Source organism: Psittacula echo (genome assembly GCF_963264785.1).
Source record: "Psittacula echo genome assembly, chromosome: 1".
NCBI lineage: Eukaryota > Metazoa > Chordata > Aves > Psittaciformes > Psittacidae > Psittacula > Psittacula echo.
The window spans coordinates 49435844-49458331 of record NC_137735.1 but is presented as its reverse complement, the minus strand read 5'-3'; the positions used below and the strand labels follow the sequence as shown (position 1 = coordinate 49458331).

Below are 22488 nucleotides of genomic sequence, written 5' to 3'. Positions count from 1 at the left end.
GTGGACATATGTATGATCCCATTTATATTTAAACCCAACAGCCCTGAACTGTTAGAGCAGCTCCAAGAAGTCAGGGAAGAGAAAAAGCGGATCAGAAAAAAATTGAGAGACTTTGAAGATAATTTTTTCCGACAGAATGGAAGGTAATAATTCCTCACCCGTCTCGGTGTCCTTCAGCCCCTTTCAGTCTGCTTGGCAGCTACAAAGACCTCCAAATATGGAAGGTTACCCCAATTCACTGTTACATGTTGCTGCATCAGTGGTTTACCCACATTTGTAACAGTTGTCCATTAATATGGATTACTTCCCCCTCTCCTCCCCACCAAGGAACTTCAGGGACCACAGCCTCTTTGAAAAGTTTGTCTTAGGACAAGCCAGTGAGAAGCAGAAGTAAAGGAGTGGTGGAGGTTTCTCAGTGATAGACTAACGGGGGACTTTCCTTACGATGTATGTTTAGATTGTGTCCTGTTCTTGCTTGTCCGTGAGGCATTCAGACACTAGTTTAACAAGTATTTCTTCTTTAGTGTGGCTGGCTTTACTGTTCTCAGAAAATGCCCCTCATTAATAGAATGTTTTAATATATTTATACTCAAGTGATCTTGTTAGTTTCCTGCCAGCAGCCATCATCCTTAGAGGTTCTTGTAAAATCACTGAAAACTTAAAAGTTTCATGTAAGCTAAGAGAAATCTAATTAGGTATCATCTTCCCTTTCATGCCTGTTCATGTAAGTGATGTGGTGCCAAGCCAGGAGTAGCTGCATGTTGTTCTGCCATGCTAGCAGGCTGACATTCAGATAGCTCTTTTAACTGTTGTGTGGAGGCTGCTGATTTCAGAGAAGCAGGGCATGCTTCGGATAAGGTTTTGCATTTGGAACCATGGGATTGTGTTCAGCCTCAATGTGCAAGCATCCCAAAAAATGCTTGAGCTGTTTGTTTGCCCTTCTTCTTTCTTTTGTTCCCCTCAACGGACAAAAGTTTAGTTCTTATTCCCTGAAGGGAAGTGGAGGAGAGGAGCTGCTATGTACATCTTGTTGGGGAACAGAGGGAGGCTGTTGAGGAAAGATCGCCTCTCACAGAAATTCTCATGATCTGCTTTCACTCCCATAGGAATGTGCAGAAAGAAGATCGCACTCCAATGGCTGAAGAATACAATGAATACAAGCAGATTAAGGCCAAGCTGAGGCTCCTGGAGGTCCTGATCAGTAAAAGAGATATTAGCTCCAAGATCATGTAAAGGAAAAGATTATTTTTGCCAGTAAACAAAGAGGACAGAGCACCAAATGGACAAATGCGTAAAGTGGATGCAGTGGGAGCCTGGCTGGGAAGAGCGGAGGAGCTCCCTGGGAACTGATGGGCCATTCCCAGAGGTGGGAGGGTGAGGAAAGGTGGCTTTCTCTACACTTGCTGTTGCCCACTCTTTCTCCAGGCCTGATGCCCAGAATGGAGTTTGCCAGTGTAGGAGACATGACGTTGCACTCAGTGACTGCACTGAAGGGATCCTTCTGTTTTGATTTGCTTACAGATCCTGTAATATTTAGAATATCAAAGCCAGCCATGCTATTTTTTTTTCTCTGCAGGATATCATAGCAAGAGGCACAGTAGGATGAATAGTGATTAAATCATCAAATAGCTTCTACTTGCTTTTAAGAGACAAGTGTCCTGACTGATCTGACGTGAAGGCACAGGCCAGGTAGCGCCAAGACTGTTCTCTTGTAGCTACAGTAAAGATTTGCTCAGACTTTTGACCTGACTGCTTGGAGTCCAGCATTTTCTGTTGCTCTAGAGAAATGGTGCAAGAATCTCCGAGTCGTCACCCCGAACTGGTATGACTCACAGTTTTGTCCAGGCTTGAGTTAGGTTTTCTTGATGGCCAATTCAACTGAAGTAGAAGAAAGTACCTGCATCTGGTCTGGATAGCAAAGAAAATGAGCTATGCAGCAAGGTTCTTGCTGGCTTGTTCTGCTTGGAAGGTGATGCTGTAACATTATGACCATGTTTGGGCAATTGGGAAGAAAAGAGGCTTTAAAAGCTTTAAGTCAGAATCCCTTAGGATTTTGGTAGCTGATCAGTTATTTAAGATGTCAAGTATCTGGAAGACTCACCCCATTAGGACACGTGCTTTATCATGTGGTACGAACGGAAGAGTCTAAGCTGGACAGTACATGTGGGTGTTATACATACTTGCTAGCATGAATTTTGTTCTTTTATGTACGCCATCAGACTCTGGGCTGCAGCAATGACACTGTTATGGTGGCAGCAGGCGATGATCTTCTCTTCCCAATGTGTATGGGTGGGATATCGGCACAGAGCGTACTGTGTGGCACTGACAGCCTAGAGCCATGCTCTGCCTGTGGAAAGGGCCCGTGTCTCAGGTGTAGGTTTTGACAATTCAATGTTTTCAAATTCATTTATGAATGAAATAAAGAATCATAGAATCGTTTGGGTTGGAAAGGACCTCAAAGATCATGTAGTCTACACCGCTGCCATGGGCAGGGACACCTTCCACTAGACCACGTTACTCCAAGCCCCGTTCAACCTGGCCTTGAACACTGCCAGGGATGGGGCAGCCACAGCTTCTCTGACTTTCAGAACAGAAAGTCCTGGACACCTGGTTTATGTCAAACAGATGCTGCCTAAAGAAGTGCAAGATGGCAATGTCAGGGATGCAACAAGTAGCTGAGAGCTCACAGTTCTGCAGTAGCAGGCCACTTGGGCTCGCTTCTGACTCCAGAGGCTTGTCTGCATCCAGTCAGCCTCTCAGCCTGCGCTGAGCCAGGGCTTGACCCTGATGTCCCAGAGAGAGCATTTCTGTAATGCTTTTTCTTTGGCATTGACCCCCTGGGGAGCTAATGTGCAGAAGCCAAATGGCCGAGATCAAATACAGTGCCAGTCATCGTAGCCAGGCCTGACGCAAGTCATACTGGAAGAGGCAAAAAGAAGACTCCCAGAACAACTTTCCTCCTTCCTTCTTTACATGTGCAAGTGGGCTCATAAATACATGTGTTTGGGTTGTGGTACTCAGACTCGCCCCCTTCCACTTGCTGTATGTGCTGTGTTAATTCCTTGCCAAAACTGGTGCTGTTTTGGTCTGTTCAGAATCCCATAAACCCTTCAAAAGGCAACCTTCTCCAAGTGGGTTTGCACATGCCCGTTACTAGTCTGGATGGGTAAGGCAATGATGTGTGTTAATTATGAATGAAAGCACTTAGGAAGGGGGCTCCCAGGTTGTTTGCTTGGTTTTAATTTGTTTTACTGATTGCAGAGTTGCCTGTTTTATACACAATCAGTGAAGGCTGAACTTTGTATTTCCGAAGAGTCCTGAGGACTTGTGTGCTGACCTACAGCTTGGCTTTCCAGAGGTACTGAGTTCCCATCACCTGAGAGGTGTGAGGCTCTGCCTCTGCAACACTGAGCCTTTGGATGTGTTAACTGGGCTGACAGATGGGTGCAAAAGCTGCATTTGGAGATGTTTGACTGGAAGGGAAGCCTGACCAGGGTAAACCCCTGTCGGAACACAGGGCAGCCCAGGAAACCAGAGCTGTGCCTTTGTACTTCAGCCTGCTCCTACAGACTCTTCCTGTCAGAGACCATAGTCGGCTCTCCTTAGATACCTTAGGTACTTTGGCTCAGTTTTGTATTGTTCGGCGCAGTTCAGCAAAGCAAAAACATGGGTGGTGAGTGTGTGCCTCAAGCTGGTCTTCATCTGGGATTTCGCTGACTGATGATGGACTACAGCTTGAATCTGGGCCTGGACATCTTTATATGGACAAGAGAAGCAGTTTCTGCCCTTTTTCATAGCCGTACATCTTCCCAGCAGGCCAGGGTTTCCCAGGAATATGTTTTCTCTGCTTACTTTCTAAAGCCTGTTTGCACTGTGTACTGATAAATTATCTGTTTTGCGGGGTTTTGCCCCTGACAAATCTTGATAAATAAATACGTAGGGAACAGTCCATTTTATTTTTAAACTGATGAGATTGTAGCATTTTCTGATGCTCAGTTACCGCTGTTTACATGGTATATTGCTAGAGTTTCGGATAGTTTATATGAAATGTAAGTACAATTAATGCACTTTAGAGAGTTTCTATTTTTGAACTTTGAAAGCTAAAAGAAACAAAACCTTAACCGAGATTGTACATTAAAACAAACAAACAAAACCCCGTACCTAGCCATCTCTCCTTTTAAACTGTTCTTTCCCTATGGCAAAGAAGAATTAAAACCACCTGCCTCATTGTGAAGGGAGCTGCTAGGAAAGACTGTTGTGGAGAAGAAATGAGTTTTAAAATCAGAGTCCTGGAAAGACACATACAAATGGTCAGTGTTCTGCCCTGAGTTTGCAAGATGATGTGACTCCCCTCTCCCAGGCCTGCACAGGAGGCGGGCTCTGAGGCCTGAGCACTAGAATGTTGTCTTTGTATCTCCCCCAGATGATTTGACTCCCCACTAACCACAAATAGCCAGAGAGGATGTTTGCCCTGCCACACGCCTCTAAGTCAACATCTGTGTGTTTTGTTTGATGGTTTGTCTATGCTAACATCAGTGACTATTGGCTGGAGAACATTAAATACAAGACTGTTGTGTTTGAAAAGGTGTGAAGCACTGTACAAAAATGTACTTTATGTGATATAAATAAGCTGTTGAGTGTAAGACAACCTGTTTCCATGTCGCTAGAACAGACTGTCTCCTGTAGGATGGCAGTATGGTCTGTTGGGCTTCCCATCCACTGGGGCCATTTCAGACACGTGTGTCTGTGTGTTACCACACTGTGGTACAGTAAATTACTGCGGTTCAGTTAAATGATGGTAATGATGAATGGGTTGTTGACAAAATGAGGTTGCAAGAATTAAAGATAGAAGAAAAACTTGTTATTCTTACAAGTTGCATTTGGTTTTATTCTGTTTACTCCCAAGTAAACAGTCAAATAATGGATGTTTATGTTCAAGGCAATGAAATTAAAGCATCTTATCTTTTAATCATGCTGCTAAGACATCAGTTGTTATTCCTGGTATGTGCAAGTTTCAGAGGGTAAGAATCCCCTTTGGAGATGTTTGCAAATCTGTGTGACTCATTGGTGCTTGAAGCAAGCCACCAAGGCGAGAGCCAAACTGTAGCCTGTGACTGTTCCCCATGGTACCTGGAGGTGAAACTCATCCCTGTTGGTGGGGTCATCTGTGCCTGCTGCTGGCCCGGGTTGGGGCTGAAGTGGTGGCCAGTCAGCAGGGCCATACCGGGGCTATGCTCTTGCCCTTGCCATCCTGGTGGCAACCGGTGTGGGTTTGATTCATGGTGTACATACAGGCTGTGGAGTTGTGCTTCAGCTTGTGCTCCAGCTTACTTCACTATTTCCATCCCAGATCTATTGCAAGGGCTGCTGGCTGTGGGGAAGGGAATTTGGGTCAAGACTGGTTTCTCTAAGCCAAGGCAGAGGAGAGGGATTTGCTTGCTTATGTGCAGACGGGGAAGTTAATTTTACATTTGGAAACTGTAACAAGTGATGTTAGTGTGGGGTAACACTGTGGAAAGGAAGGCTCACTTCCTGCCTATCTCTGGACACTACCACATTCCTGAAGGGCAAAAAGGCCCTTTATCCCAGTGGGTGCACTTACAAAGCATCTTCTGGTTTGGCAGAGGATGCCTATTCCAGCACTGTCCCCTACATGTGTTGCCGGAACAAATGCTGTTAGCACCAACAGCATCAGCAGAACCAGAGCAAAACCTAGGCCCTGCACTTGTTGCACATCTGGGCTGATTTCACAGTTGCGTGCTGGGAAGTGACCGTGTTCGTGTGCCTTTGGGATGTGGTGCAGTGGTTCATGTGCACAGACCATGCCAGAGCCTGACCCTGTAGCTGCTGGAGTTAACAACCATGTTCCTCACAGGCTGCAGCAGGAGGACAACCCTTGGGATGAGGCGCAAACTTGGTGCATGTACCAGCACTTGCTGGACTCAGCTCTTCACAGTCCTTTGCCATGTGCTTTGTGACACTGCTCTGGCTGCACAATCTGTGTGTAGAGAGAGAAATCTGTGTCTGTCTCACCTAAATCCCTCTCACTCCTCTGCAGTTGTTCTTCTTTGCTGCCTCCGTGGTTCTTTCTCAGGATGGGGTGAGCCGTATTAATGCTAAATGTGACAACAGGCTGGTAAACAGGGCTTACCTGGGGGTTCAGGGTCAGAGCAGCGCTGTTTCTGTGGGGGATTGCCCATGCAAACATTTAAACAGTACAAACAACAACGTTCTCCAGCTGTAAGAGGGTAAATTGAAGAGACAAGTGCTGAAAAAACCCTAGGGAGCTCATTCTCTGTAAGTGCAGTCAGTGAAATCCCAGCCCGGCTGAAAGCCAGCGTTGCTGCTGGGTTTGCGATAGTGCTCAACAGCGCTCCACCATTTCTGTGGGGTTTTTCACAGCCCGGGTGATGAAGTTGGCCCAGCCTCGGCTGGAAAAGTGACAAAGGGCACTTAGAAAAGATAAAAGACTGAAATTGGCGCAGCTACAGCCGAGAGGCAGCGCGCAGAGCTGCAAAGTGTGCGTGGCCCAGGCTGACACTCAGCAGGATTTCCCCTTTCTCCTTTGGGGTTTACTGAAGTGTTGGTGCCTGTGCCCATCACAGCGTGCAGCATCCAAGGCCCGATGTGAGACACACGGATTGGCTGTGACCAGCCCATCTCCACCACATGTGCTTTGGTGCCCCCACAGTAAGAAAAGTCATGGAAAACCATGTAGGAAGCCCTTGCCCTTGGAGCTGGACGTAGAGCCGTGTCTCCAGGTATCAAGAGGGCAGGTGAGTCTCACCAACCTCTCCTGGCGCTTGCAGCACCAAGTGTTGGACACTTGCTGGACCTTCTGTGTTCAGAGTGATCTTTATGCCTCCCTTTGCACACCTGCATGCGGTGGTGAGCCATCTCCTAGTACACAGATACGTGGATATATTCATGTGTGAGTACAGATACGTGAATACACAAGATACACTTGTGCAAATAACTATTGGCTATTTCAGTTGGTTGAGTGCAGAAGCCAGTACAGGGTGGGGGGGGGAAAGGGGCTGTGTCTGACAAAAACCATAATAATCACTTTTTCTCAGACTGCAGTTGCTGCATAAAAGCAGCCCTTTGTAGTCCACACACAGCTACAGAAACCTCAGCAACCAGAGGCCCGTGTCCGTTTACGTGATTTATGTAATCAAGTTTAATCTGAATCTACAGCATCTTTTTTAAGGTAAATGGCTCAGCAACCATTATGCGTACGTTCTGTATTTTGTATCAAACAGGGAAATAAACCTATTTTGAGTGCAGGTGTTTGGTGACCGTTTGTTACACGTGGAACTCTTGCTGCCACGGGTGGCTCAGCTCTGCTCGCCCATGGCTGGGCAGCAGCAACCACCTTGCCCTTGTCCCCATGGCCTTGAGCTGCCTCTTGCCCCAATAGAGAGGAGAAGCCAGGTTGGTTTCACTCACCCCTGCCTTCAGTCAAGTATAACACTGCCCCAGGATGAGGTGGCCAGGCAGGGCCTAAGCTGCATGTGTATAATAGTGTGCACACGGAAGGGGAGCTCACCCTCGCCCCCTCCTTCTCAGCTAAACATGACTGACGTCTGCTAGTGTGAAATAGATGTGCGTATGTGTGCATGAGGTGTAAATATAACTATGCACACACTTCGCATGTATATATTACATAAGAGTATACACATTTCTGCATATTGTGCATAATTACAGAGACATCTACAGTAATGCAACACACGCAATACACTATATGCACAAAACATTAAACACAAAGTATATATTCTATATACACTATTATAAAACTATGTAGACACTATACAATTATACAATACAGATCACAAAGTATACACACTTTATTGTGCTCCTAGAGAGCATATGTACAGGATTATGTACATACACCCATTAATCCTACCCAGCTGCTGTGTGTTTACCTGCATGGCTGAAGGAAAAAGAGAGCAGCACCCTTCCTTCACAAGCTCAGGAATGCTGAAGCCATAAGCCCACATGATGGAAGTCCTGTATTAAACTAATACACTAATGCTGTCCTGCAGTGCTGCAGGTAGCAGGGGCTCCCCAGGCTAACAGAGCAGCCCCCAACCTGCACCCTGCCTATACCTGCAGGGCCAGATAGGAGATGGCAGAGGAGCCTGGAGCACCCTTGGTGGCCTTCAGTGTTGTGAGGTGTGAGGAAAGAAGGAGCAACACGAGGGATGTGGGGATGAAGGACAGGGACTGACAGACTCAGGTCTGCCCTCAGTTCCTCTCCCAGTGAGGACATGCCTGATGGGTTGAGCCTGGACAGGCAGATAAGACTCCTTTTTCTGCTCTGTCAGTGGTGACAGCTTCCCACCACAAACGCAGCCACTCAGTCAGAATTAAACGTCAGATTTATTGCATAATACTGTACTATGTACACACACATTGAAAATAAACATTTGATGTAATTGGATATTTTTCCTCAATGCTGCATTAGAAAGAGGCTGAAGGGCTCCATGTAGCCCACAGCTTGTCTTAAAAAAACCCGGAAGCCTAAAACTTTTTGTTACGAGGTGCAAAGTTCAATACTGTCTATTGAACATGGTGCATAAATACTATGTCCTAATAACAAGTTAATGCCAAAACCACCCTAGGCTTAAAATGAGATTTACATCAAGTCCTGAAAAATGAGGTGGGGGGGGAGGCAAAAGGGGGAGGAAATCATTCAAACTTCATTTAATAGAGGGTGAGACTGGGGTAGGGGAGAGGATAAAGGCTCTCCAGTCTTATAGCATAGGTTTAAGTAATGATTTTGCCTACTCAATACTCCTGTACATTTCCAGTCTAATTCATAGACATTGTCCTTCAGGGCCACCCAGCCCAACAGCTGTCAAGTGAAAGGACTCCTCTCCAACAGCAATATAAAGTGACCCTAACTGCAAAAATAAAGCCAGTCTCCAAAGTGAGGGTTATCCCTCTAATGTGGATCTCATGCCTGTTTGTTTTCTGCGACTTGGTGAGACTGGAGAGCTCATACACGCCTCATATACTCACACACATGTACAGGTGACTCCTGAAGAAAGGTGGCAGTGGTAAGAGCAGCCCCTCACCTTGCATTGGAATAACAGCTCTGTTCAGGTGGAAAAACAGGGCTTGGCAAAGCATAGGTGTCTGGCTTGTTGGCTTACCCAGGTACAAACACAATGCAAGAGATGTACTTTGAGAAACCCGTTACTACAGGTAGGGTTTGTCCTTCCACAAGCCTGAACACAAACCTCACTCCAGAGGAGTGTGAGGCTTCTTCAAGGTGACACTGCTTGGGAACAAAATTTGAGACAAGTGAGGATAAACAAGCAACCCCCTCAACCACCACATTCTCCATGAGAGAGCCTGGTGCAAAAAGAGAGAGCATCCATAATACAGCACCCTGGGGGTCACAAATGACATCCCAGCCCAGTACCATTCACCAAGAAGCAAAGGGCAGAAGGGTTATTTCTATTCTAAGCAAGCAAGAACCAGCTTGCATTTAAAAAGGGAGGAAAAAAGGGTGGGGGGAAAAGAATCACAGCTTTTCAAAAAGGAGCTCACTATTTCGTCCTCAATTTCCATCATAGCCTAAATGCAAGGAACATCAAAATAGTTAAATTTGATTAAAAGGAGAGGTAAGCGTGTGTGTGTAGGGGCAATAAAAGCAAACTACAAGGAACTGCTGTGAGGGCAGTGATGTCCAGTTGGAGGAAAACAACAAAAATGCCCACTGAACTAATTCTGTTCAGCAGATGAGAAAATTCAGAGCAATAGCCTCTCCCTGTTGAAGCCCCACAAAATGATGGGGGAATCAGGCTGAGATTGCATCACCTCAATCTATTATTATTATTATTACTAATTGTATCTTCCTCCCAAAGGTCCTGATCCATTCCCTTACAAAAATAAAGCGGAGCCCATTGTTTTCTTCCTCTGTACCCAAGTCTTTGTGCTTCTCCCACATGAGTCAAGCTAAGCTAAAGCCCTCGTAGTGGTCGATGGCTTGCATCAGCCGGGCACTGAGGACCTCCTTGCTGCTGTACTTGGGCAGGTCCAGGAGGTTGTAGCAGGTATGTGCCACGGGCAGGTACTGCTCCCCACTGGTGGTGGACTGGATGACGATGCGCAGGCTGGACATGCCATAGATGGGAATGCGGTCGCTGCCCGTCAGGAACACTGGGAGAAGCAGAGGGAAGGGTGGGCAGTTCAGGCACCTGAAGGCAAACTCCATCCCCACCCGCACCGCAGGACCCCGTCTGGAGGGGCTGAAATGCTGAATGAACTCCATACAGGGCATGGCTGGCCTCACAGGGGAGGTGCAGAAGAGCAGAGGCAAGAAGCAAGGCCACTGCTGGGTGCATGGATGAGAAAATCCCACAGTACCCCCTTCCTTTAAAAGCTCCCTCTTACGCCCAGGTAGGATAAAACAGAGCAAAGCCAGGGCTTGCTCAGTGGGAAAGGCAGAGGGGGCACCCTCCCTGCTGTCACCCCTCCCAAGCACAGCACCTCAGTGCTGGGACCAGGGTTGGTTCCTCCTTGCTGGAGACCACCATGAGGAGGGGAGGTATCTGCTACCCTGTCACACCAATATGTGGTCTTCATTTTCCTGACACATTACACACTAGCTCCTCCAGTTCGCTGACACCCTATAACTGCCCCATTACTCCTAACAAGAGTGAGGCAGTGCCTGAAAGCTCAGCTTGCAGAAGGAACCAGATGTAGCATGGGCACCAGGGGCTGCTATGAATTCACCGTCTGGCAATGCCAACAGATGGATACTGCATGCGCTTGAGAGAGACTGCATTGGATCTTGCACAACAGATATACCCCAGTGATTCTGAGGGTAAAAACAGACACAGAAGACAGTATGTTTTGTCCCTCTCTTGGTCTCATCTGACTAGCAGATAACTCAGGAGATGACAACCGCTCATTGCTGGATCACCTTCTAGCACTTAATGTAATGTGCCATAACCCTGGAGCTCTGCAGACACTCTCACCTAAGTCTTCACTTTCGGGAGACTTTGCAACACCACAAGATACTTACAGAGGAATTTCTTCTTCTTTTCCAAGGGAAATGCATGGAAGGTTTCCCAAAACATTCTCACAGTTGGGTGTGTTGCAGTGTAGTCTCCCTTATAGATGGCACTCTGAAAACGAAGCCACATCATTTCATCTGGCACTAGAAGGCAAAGACTCAGCAGAACCCAGACCTGATCTCTTCTGGTATCTGACATCAGACAGTTACAAAACGGAGCACAGGATGGGCCAAGGGCAATAGTATGGCTCAAAGATCCAACAAAGGATTCTCCTAGCAGTATATGGAAGAGGCATTAGGCCTCTAGCTATTCAGTTAATTACATGTGTCATGAGGAATCCTGGAGTTTCTCTTCACAGGCTGGACCCTTGGCTGTGCACTTTTTGCTCGTGCAGTGGAGTGAGTTTTACTATAGGGAAGAGACAAAATCGGGGTCTTCACCTTCAGCCTTAGGTTTCCTCCCTAAAAACAGCAGATCACAGAATCACAGAATCCCGAGGGTTGGAAGGGACCTCAAAAGATCATCTAGTCCAACCCCCCTGCAAGAGCAGGGTAACCTAGAGTACATCACACAGGAACTTGTCCAGCCGAGGAAGTCCTTCTCCCTTGTCCTTTCTCACCCTGAATTTCCTCCCTGAGCTTCATCAGTAGCAGGAGAGCACAGTAAGAAACTTTTCATGTGAATGATGGCAAGGTGTACAAGGAGCATTTAAACATGAAGACATCTCATGTCCCAGGGAGCGCCCATCTCGTGCAACTGTACAACCCTGGTACTTGTGGAAAAGAAGTAAAATAGGACAAGAGGGAAGCTTTACCTCTTCCAATTCCTCCCAGTTGTAGTTACTGTTTCCAACTATCATGGCCCTGAGCTCTGTGGGCTGGAAGAGTTCCAGGACTTTCCCACCACACACTTTCAGGAAGCCAGTGGAAAAGGCCGTGTACCACTCATGGATGGAGAGGTTGAAGATGTAATTTACGTAGGCTTCAACAAATTCTTCCCTGGTGTATCGAGAGAGAGCAGGCAAAGGAAAGCACTTTTAATCATATGCCTGAGCAGCAGCACTGTGAAGTTTTCCTGTTTCTGCCTGTAACGTGCCTTCCAAACATGGGTCTCCAACAGGTTCAACCCACTGCCCTCCTCTCACTGAGCTGAGTCACTGCAACACGGACAAAGTACAAGGCAGCAAGGACCATCACGTGCCTGCTTCCTGGCAGCATGGGAGGTCCCCCAGCAGCACAGGCTCTATATTACCATCAACCCACCCTGCGGCCTTGCATCCAGTTGCCCACAGGCCCAGGAGGGAGCCAGAGTGACACCAAGCACTGGGGAGGTGTCAGGAACAAGAGCTCTCTTCCCTGCGGAACCCACGGCCTGCACAACAAAGATTGTGTTAAGCAGGTATCAGGATTCAGTCACTAGGGCTACGTGTCCTGGCCCAACTCTTGCAATCCTACATTTAGGGAGTCCAGGAAATAACCTGCAGCTCTTCTCAGTCTGCTGGCATCTGAGGTTACTCAGCATTGTGCCCACAAGCAATGACTTGGGACTGCCAGGTTGCTATGAGCAAGCACTCTTCTGGCGACAGGGAATACAGGGTGCCCTGGAGACTACTACTTCCAAAGCCAAGAGCCTCACAGAGCCCTAGTTAGGTGAATTTTCAGAGGCAGCTCCTGCTGATTCTGTCCCCAGTGAGTCTTCGAAGTAGTTCAGCACTTTCAAAGCCAAAGCTGTAGCCTAGAGGCAGACTGAGGAAATGCTGCTCTTGATCTGAAACTGCATGGCCAATTCCCTCCCTCCCTCCTGGCCCCGAAGAGAAAGCCACCAAAAGAAGTCAAGAAACACCCCTCACTACAGAGCAAGAAAATAGTCTTAGAAAGCACAGAAACCTCCTCTTCAGCCTTCACACACTGGTTAAATAAACACAGGACTTGTGCATTTGGAGTACGTGGCAAAGGCAGACAATGACTCCTCTCAGAATGACTTCCCTGCTTTGCTTCAAGGGCTCCCAAGAACAGCATTAAAATAAAACCAACATTCTGCAGCCATTGGCAAGAAAGCTGTGGCAAACCCTGTCTCTGGATTTTGTTAGGATCTTAAGCAACTTTATTCTACTTTCTCTTTCTTAATGTCCAAGCACCACGAGCTGAGTGCAACACTAGAATTCTATTTGTGCAATGGCATTCTTGCCTGACACTCAAAAGCAGCTCACACCTGCACACACCTTAGGGAACACCACAGAATCTGGTATCTCAGCCTCTAGCTGAGGAGGTCACAGCTGAAAAACTATTTTGACTTTCTGGTGGAGGAATTCTCAATGCATGTGCTATGCAAAAGCAGTGAGGGGTGGGTGAGAAAGTAAGAAAGAAGAATAAGGAAGCAGACTGATAAATGTTGAAAATTGGAATACAAAGAGCGAGTTACTTTCCAGCACTTTTGTTTTATTGTCATTTTCCTGATAGTCACCTGAGCATTAGGGAAAGCCAAGCTGATTAAGCACTTAACTGTTGCTTAATATTTCTCTGGCTGTTACGGTCATGAACCCTTTATCAAGAATATTTTATGCTGTGACACCCAATAGGAACTCCAAAGGAGAAGGTAAAATGCAGGCATTTCCTATTTGGCATTTTCCAGTCATTCCTCAGGTCCCAGTGAACCTTCCTCAGGCAGGAAGGGCAGTGCTCAAAGATACACCCCACAGCAAACTATTGAGGCCAGGAGGGCAGCAAATTGGTCCCTGGCCTCTAAATGTAGGGGTGGAGGAAGTCATTAAGCAGTGTAAGGTGAATTGATTGCCATGTCTAGACTTGGATTTAAAGGTTAGCTTGAGTTCAAAACTGTTAGTCAAGACAAAGCAATTGCATTTGGAATGTGTTACGCCAGTGGAGCTGCACACTAGCCTTTCTCCTTAAAGATTTTCTTCTCTGTTGCCTATCCTGACTCAAACAGTTGCAGGAGCTAACCCAGGGGACTCTTCCCAAACATTCACTCAGCTAAAATCTCTGTTCCTAGGCCAGGTATGGCACACAGTATAAAAACGGCCATTTTTGAGTTTACATGCCCAGCCTAAAAACCTGAAGGGTACTATCACTGGCACTGTCATCTTTACTTTATTGTCACAAGTGAAGATTAATCTCCTCTCTATTTATCCAAAGCCCATCTTCTCTTTGCAGGGAGACACTTACACTGCTCCATTTTGGTTTTGCATGGAGGCAGTTATTTAACTGTGTAAGTGCACCCTTTTGGGCAGTAGTAAAGTAGGTAAGAAGGTAATACAGACAAAGCTTTTGTTACAGTAAGGCTTTCGACACAATCAGAACCCTTTAAAATAATCAGATTAATAGGAAATTACTTAATCTCTAGGCTTGCCAGCAAGGTCTGCAACATTACTAGCACAAGCCCCTGACCGTGCTGTTGACTAGTCACTGGATCACAGCGTTTTGCCAGCAGAGAAAGAATGTGAACACTCCTTCAAGTAATAAAGGCATTTGTTGAAATCCAATTACAGGATTATGAGAAGAAAACAGTTTAGCAGCTGGAAAAAAGGCGGGAAATGGTAACTGTGCTAGTAATAGCTCTCAGGTGTTCAGTCAAACAGAAAGGCATCTATGTACAGTAGGGCCTTATGACTGATCAGGGATGGTGGTCCTCTGTCAGGCATAGTCAAGGGAAAGTGTTTCTGGCTCCAGAATTAACAGTATAAACAAAGTTGCCAGGCTCAGTTTTGTTGGTCACATACAGTTCCCTTCTAAACCATCAGGGAGATTAACCTTCAAGGGCTCAAATCACGTTGCAATCTTTATTTAGCACAAGAAAACTGCCAAGGGCCTATAGGAAGGCCTTTTATAGGGAAGATGCCCATCCAAAAGGATGTGGGACATCTTCCAAACATTGGTGGAAAGACGACAAAATCCTGCTTTTTATTCAAGTGCCGCTGGCACCCAGTAACTTCTAAACAACTGGTCTTAGAATTTGTTCACACTGACTTCTACCTCTCTCACATTTCACCTCACATTAAGTTTCTGTGAAACGGCACCTGCCTTCACTGTGCATAACAGCTCATCCCCACATATGCCGCACTTACCTATTGTCCTTCTGCACCATAATTCTATCTCCATCTTCGATCAGGTTCTTCTGCTCTGTCACACCATAGCTTTCCCTGCAGATCTATACAAAACCAGAAAACTAATTTTACCAGAAGTACTTTTCAGGCCATACGCTTGCAGAGAGAATCAGAGTTCTCTTTCACAGCTGATGACCGATATGTGAAGGGTGAACCAGAAAAAAAGGGCATATACAGAACACTTTCTCTGCTTCAAAGGCCTGTGTGCTTCACCACCTTCCATCACTTACATTTGCTGTAGGAGTGGTACTGAGTCTAAATGCGAACTCAGAAAGGAAAAAAGTTATTCTTTTAGGTAAATTTCCTATGAAAAATAAAAAAATCCTGGATTTCACTAAGCCCACATGCTCTGGCAATAAAAAAGACTCCCTTCTTTATCATAGAATCTCAGTAGGTTTGTTCATCCTCCCTCACTACAAGATGGCATGCCCACAGAAAGCTTCCTGCTTTCACCCAGCCTAGGATGGCACCAGTACAAACATATAGATTCTGTACACATAAAATTGGTCACATGGAAAAAAAGCAAAAAGGTCAATTTTCAAGTTGCCATACACAAAAGAGGCTCAGATTTTGACATGCAAGATGAGTTCATTTCAAGGTTTGGGATATCAGTTATTATTCATTTCCAAGTTTTAGCAGATGTATCTGTATGTCTTTATACATTATGCAGCACATAGTGCAAGAAAGAGAGTAAGAATGCCCTTTTCTAAGAAAAGAGAATTCAGGGAAAAATCTCTTGCACTACTTCAACTGTATTCTTTTTTATCATCATTATGGCTTCATTACTTCTTCCTGAATTGCAGCTCTGACTTGCATGAGACACAGTCAGACCCCAGTCTGACTCACTTCAGATTTAAGTTTGATCTAAGAGACTATATGCTGTCATTTACAAAACAAGGAAATGGGAACCACTCTCCTAGCTCAGAAAGGATTTTCTTCATAGTGTGTAGCAGTTTCCTGGTACTTTGTTTTCACCCCAGGCAGGCCCTGGACAGAGATTCAAGAACTCAGACGAAGCTCAAAATGAACACATCACTCAGAACCTGTTAGGGCGTCAGGACTTTAAAGCAAAGACAGTGAAACATGGAAGCCCTACCCTGCCTGAGTCAGAGGAAAACACAGCTTGGAGAATAAGGATGCCATATCTCTATGAAGTTCTAAATATTTGCACATGTTGAGAGACATACCTGATATTCCAGTGTACATCAGGATCGAACTCTTAATTCTGGGGACTCTCCACTGTGCAATAGAAACTATTGCATCTAGGTTACTAGCTAGGAAAAAAAGTACTTTTACTGCCATAGTAGCACAGGAAAGCTGATTTCCCCAGCATGTCCCTGAGCAACAGCCTCTAGCACGTGGTTTCTGAAAGTCTGACCAAGTACACTCACTAAAAATTTTTAAGTTGAAAAGTATTAAGACAGCAAGGAAAATTCTAAATAGCATCAGTATTTCAAGACTTCACCTAGTGATGCCAAAGCGTAACTTCCATTTTCAAGGGGAATTTAGGAATCTTCTCACTGTCTAGTGTGAGAAGTTGGCCACTGACATTTAAGCCACGTGCCACAGTGACAAGGCTATTTGGAAAACCACTCTGCTTAATCTACTTACTAGCTTAGTTTTCATGACCACATAAAAAAGAACAAGCAAGTGACAGCAAAGAATTTTAACATTAACACTTAACATTAGCATGGGGTACGTGCTACAGGCATAGTTTGGAATAAACCATAATACACATGAATAAGTAGATGGGCTTCAACTGTATCATACCAATCACATAGTTGATAAGTTAAATGTGTCTTACTGTAAAATTCAAGCAGAATGTCTCTTCTACATCTTCTCCAGGGTAATCTAAAAGTTGCTGAAGACTCCTACATAACAGGTATGGAAATTAAAAATGTATCAGAGATTCAAGAAGTCATACATCTAAAGGGGAAAAGAAATTCAGCAAAAGCAAAGAAAGAACATCTGGGTAACAGGATTGCAAGAGACTCTCCAAGTCACCTGAAGGGGTAAGAAAGAATAAGACCTCAAATACAAAGATGTTTTATTAAAAGCAGGATAAAGGCTAGACCACATAAATTAGCAATATAGTCCATGCCTACCTAGTACCTTGATCCCCTTTAATGATCCTTGGCCTTAGAAGAGAATTATATTTCTAGTTCTTATTGATTCCTAGATATTTTTGCCATCCCCACACAAAAGTCTGAGGGGAATGGAGAGGGTGGTGGATTATATCTGTATCCCCATTAGGAAGAAAATATTTTGCTATCCTTCAAAATCCTGCTGCTGTCTTCCCAGCATCGTACTTCATTGTTGTTTAACAGCTGTCACTTTGTGCCGATAAATTGGACATCAACTCAGAAGAAAAAAAAAAGACAGCAGTCAGACACTGAGATCTCTCAGTGTCAGAGGGAACCAAGATCCCCATGGAATTAGGCAAAAAGGATTCAATACGCCATTTAGAAAAAGTTATTCCTTCATTCCACTTCCTTCTTTCTGGCATGGAATCAGGTCAGAGTTACACTGGTTCAGGGATGGAAGAGTTCACATCCTACACACAATTCCCATACATCATGACACATGCAGCAGATTTGCAGGAAAGGCTGAGGCTAGGATCTGGGATCATGCATGCAATCACATAGTGGAGGGAGAGGCCCCCAGCCCCTATTTTCAAAGGAGTGTGGTAGGAATGTTTGCCCATGTTTCTTTCTTCTGAGGGTCAGGAAGGCAGGTACAGAGGTTAGAGTCTAAGCAGATGGATCCGGTAGCATGTGGAGGAGAAATCTTACATGAAATTCACCACCCACTTATGTACTTTGTTAGCATCACAGCCCCCTAAATTAATCAATTGCTCAAAAGGATCGGGAGATGTTACATTGAACAGCTTTCACCCAGTTTGGCATTACTTGTTCTCAGTTGGATGTTCTTCTTCCTAGAAAGGCTGCAAGCTTTGGTTTTCGTACCTTCCTTCCGTAGGGGACAGCTCCTTCAAATCCTCTAGGCAGGGCTTCACATTCAAGAGTTTTTTGTACAGAGCCAAGGGAAAGTGAAGGTCTACCACTGTGAAGTTGTATATTGCAAGACCACATATGATGCCAATCAAGTGAAACCAGTTGTGTTCTACAAAACACTGCAAAACCACACAGATAAATCCTTATGAGACTGGTCAATGCACAGTACTCTTTCCTCCATGCACTAAGAAGCCAGCCCCTGCTTTTCCAACTGGGAAAAATAAATAAATAGATTAAATAATACATCAGAGAGCTCCCATCAGGTCCCAGTTTGGTTGTGAATTCCTTGCTGCAGCATAGCACAGAAATGAAGGTTCAGAAACCCAGCCCTATTGCTTTTGTAAGCCATGATTAGTTGTGGAAACAGCAACAGCAGCTTTCCACCTTACCAGCCTTTTATTTCCTTTTTACATACCTCTGCATTTAGACATTAACAAAGCTTCAAAGTTTGCTGTCTATGTACTTCAAGAAAGCATCTTAATGATTCTCTCCTCCCTATTGCCCATTCTATTTTCTATTAAAAGCCTCAGTTTAACCAAAGTGCCAACCACGCAAATACACCAACACAGGTGTTGGTACTGGTTTTCATTCCTTTGCATATGCACCCTTACCCTGGTATGTCAGTCACAGACTGGCTGCCCGTATTTCTTAAATGTTGTAAATATGTGACTCATTTTTAGTGCTTACAGTGACATTATTCTTAGTGTCAAAAGAGTTGTTGTTCTTATAGTATTAACATGAGGAGTAATTGCTCTGTAATACTATGTACAAATTATAGAGTAGTACCATGTGATTTCCCTCCTTGTTAAATGTAACTAATAAATTAAAAAGAACCCCACCAGGGCAGCTACACCTTAAGGGAAGAATGACAACATCATTTTCCATCTTGCTACCCAGGAAGATGAAGTAAAAAAAGGACATAACCCACCACCTCCAGCATAATGCTATCTAACAGGGACAGAACATGCACTCCACACTCTTCCAAACACAACCAACTTTTACTACAAATCATGTTTCTTGCTGTTTAAGAGGTTACTCACATAAAGCATTAACAAGTTTAGACCCTGAAGCTGACAGTGATACATGACTGAATGGTTGATTGCAATTACGTGAACAGCAATGAAAGCACAGAATCTAATGCCATTATGACCTCTCGTTCTGTAAAATAGCAGGATTGTCACATTCACCATCATAAGAGTTCTATAACTGTCATATGCTACTTAATACAAGTTTTGAGATAAGAATAGAGAAAGAGCCAACTCCTCAACAGGCATCATCATCACTGTTCTACTCAAGTTAATGGACCTATACTAATCTACACTCACTGAAAATAGAGCTCGCACTATATTGTGGGTGGAAAATGAGGGGAAGATCATTTCTTTCCCAGTTTGCCACTAACTTGTCATTCAAATGCAGCATATTATTTAAACCTGCACATACAAAAGGCAAGGGCTTACCGTGTCTGAAAACCACAGCAGGTTTGACTCTGGGTAGTAAGTGAACATGCCATAGATGGGATTGAGGAGTTCTTTTAACAACAGGAGGAAAAATTCCTTTGTCACTCCTCCAGCATCAACTGCTTCCTCACCATCAAAGATGACCTGTAGAAAAAGCAGGTCAGTAACAGGGTTGCAGTACTGAGTAAATCAGACATCTTTCTAATTGGGAGCACACATAAAGCAATTTGTCTAACATGCCCAAACCCCCTCCAACCCATGAGCCTGTTTCAGTGCTCTGCTTGTAGGGAGGGAAAGGGAATGGGGACAAATCAGGTATTTTGAAAGTGTTCAACTCCTTATGCAAATCATAAATAACCACTTGTCCCCACAACTGAAGCAGCAACATGATAGCAGCTGCTGAATTTTGTAGCTCCCTCTCAGGGAGACAATGTGTCCTATTGTAAGAGGCCTGATCCTGCAGAAGAGCAAAATAGAGACTGCATAATATCCTAGAAATGTTTCCTCCCTGCCCCTTATACAGTAGGCGCACCAGGAAAAGAGAGTAAACACTCCAGCAGCCAGAGAGGAGAAAGACTCAACCTTTGCACTGATTAGATCAAGCATCCCTGTGTGCTGCACCTATGGAGAAGCCACTGTACACTGGTGAAGTGTTAATGGGAAATGGCTGAAAGGCTGAAGAAATGTCAGCGGTACAAGAGGGTGCTAAAAGACGTGGGGAAAACTTACTTTAAGAGGCTTTTTCAAATCAATGTCTGAATGGATGCTCAACTCCCTTAAAGCATCACCAACTAAGTTACTTCTGCGAACATGAAGAACCAGGAAAGGGCTTCTGGCCAGCAGAGGCTCGAGGGTGAGAAGCATGAAGACATTCTGCAAATTTGCACCATTTATTGCAACCTGTAAACAAGAGAGAGGTGAGAAACAACTGCTGCTCAGCTCCTCTCCTCCTGTGAAAGGAAACCAGTTAATAACTATATGCCTGGTGTTCTTTTTATCCTTATTCTTTTACTTTTGTTTCCCAAGGGTACAAGGACTGCATGCTCACTCTGTACAACAGTGTGTGTGTGTGTATGCCCTCCACCATTCCCCACACCAACACCTTTTGAGTCCACTGATAGATTCACCAGATTTGAGCAACCAAGATACTAAATTCCTGAATATTTTTTTACATTAGGCAGCTGGGTGGGGAAAAGAGGCTTTATTCGTGCTCTTAGAGTCAAGAAACTCAGTGTGAACACACCCTGACAAGAGCCAGAGAGTCCACAAGGGAAAGCAGTGTTACAACCAAGGAGCCTGTTGACAACCACACCTGGCAAGGCATCAGGGAACACTTCACATGCAATTCAAAGCTCTCATCTACATGGGTTTTCTGGAGTCAGGTAAGACACGAAGTCCAGTCAAAGCTTTGACCACACATGGTATACTCATCCTTATGCATTCCCCATACTAAATGGCAAATTCACATCTGTAAATTCAGTTTAAAAGTCAGTTAAAACCTGAGACAGAAATCCATTGGAAACCAAGCTTCCTCCATTCCAGCACTCACAGAAGTACTGTTTTCTTTGGCCTTTAAGTGGTTGTCTTCATAAAGATCCTATCTCTCAGGGCAACAAAACCTTTACCAGCCTGCTGTCCTGGTCAGATAAGGTAGATACCTTCCTCACAGCAGCATGCTGCTCACAAACTGGGCACCTGAAGAGATACCCAAGAGGGTGACAAAATGAAAGCATGAGATGATTCTAGCTTCTGAGTGGTGTAGGCTGAGCCTCCTCTGCCTTGCTGCAGCCTATGTGTTCAAGCAGCCGCAGAAAAGCTAAGAGATGAATATTACATGGAACCAGCACCATGGTGTGATGGTGCATCCCCCCTACTCTCAGCCTGCTTGAACCTGTTCTATGATTTCAATAACTTCTCCGTCTTTGTGCAAGAGCTTGGTGATAAACATCCTTTAATTGTGTAAGGAACTCTTATTGCAAGGCTAAGACAAGGGCAGCATAACCTACAGCAGGAACTCCTATGTGGGAGATGAGAGTGGGGATAATTCCCCTTTTAGCCCTGGAACATTCCTTATCTGAATGCTCTGGGTGAATTTACTGATGACTAAAGCCAACCATCTCACAACTGTATAAACAGTGGTACTAAATGAGACCCTTTGAGCTATTCTGGACTACAGCGGGCTGCATCAGTACCTCCCTCCAAGTGGGATGACTCTCAGAGTGCACAAACTGTTGAGTTTGCAAGAGGATCATTGGCTGATGATGGGACCCGGGCTGATATCTCCACTACTCCAGGCTCAAACCCCTTCTGCTGAGAAATGCCAAAAAAGGCAGTAGATGCAAGTATTCCAGTGATTCTTGAGGGCAAGTTTCAATAGGCATACCTATACACACACACTTCTGTTCATGTGTGTTACCTTTGTGCATCTGCCTATATATACCTGTGTGTGTCTATTGACTTGAACACTCTCTAACAAATATAGTATATCTGCTACTATATCAAATCTATAATACTGTTATTGTTGTGTTTATAGGTGATCAGTGGTTAATCTAATATGTAAGTGTTGCTATGATTAAGTGTTGCTAAATCCTTTAGACATAAATAGTTGACTGAGTCTAAGCCTAAGACTGAATACAGCTGCATCTGGACTCTCTCAACTGATCCTAATTTGATTTTGCCTTTATATGTATTACCCATGCAGTAAGTAATAGGGTAAACCTTGCCATAGAACATGGTTGTGGTTTTGGAAATTTACATTAAAGCTTGTTTCTGACAATACCTTTTACAGTGGTTGTTTAGTTGACCTAAACCACTCCCTTTCATGACACATGGCCATGAGTAACTGTGATGACATTTTCTCACCCTGA

The 22488-nt window shown here is 44.8% G+C and overlaps 2 protein-coding genes across 2 annotated transcripts in view; one reads left to right on the top strand and one right to left on the bottom strand.

Annotated features, from left to right (window-relative positions):
* Nucleotides 1–1233, top strand: part of FAM13A (family with sequence similarity 13 member A) — a gene marked incomplete at both ends in the record, with an annotated part of 130416 nt that extends 129183 nt beyond the window's left edge. The window contains 2 exons of the mRNA XM_080628694.1: nt 42–143; nt 1107–1233. Of these exons, the coding sequence (XP_080484820.1) occupies nt 42–143; nt 1107–1233 (229 nt within the window). The remainder of the gene's footprint in view (nt 1–41; nt 144–1106) is intronic.
* Nucleotides 1234–9961: 8728 nt separating this feature from the next.
* HERC3 (HECT and RLD domain containing E3 ubiquitin protein ligase 3) overlaps nt 9962–22488 on the bottom strand; it is a gene marked incomplete at its 3' end in the record, with an annotated part of 47149 nt that continues 34622 nt past the window's right edge. Inside the window, exons 18-25 of the mRNA XM_080619576.1 lie at nt 20351–20521; nt 19622–19765; nt 18117–18283; nt 16955–17021; nt 15112–15194; nt 11845–12028; nt 11039–11141; nt 9962–10170 (exon numbers count right to left, since the gene is read on the bottom strand). Of these exons, the coding sequence (XP_080475702.1) occupies nt 9962–10170; nt 11039–11141; nt 11845–12028; nt 15112–15194; nt 16955–17021; nt 18117–18283; nt 19622–19765; nt 20351–20521 (1128 nt within the window). The remainder of the gene's footprint in view (nt 10171–11038; nt 11142–11844; nt 12029–15111; nt 15195–16954; nt 17022–18116; nt 18284–19621; nt 19766–20350; nt 20522–22488) is intronic.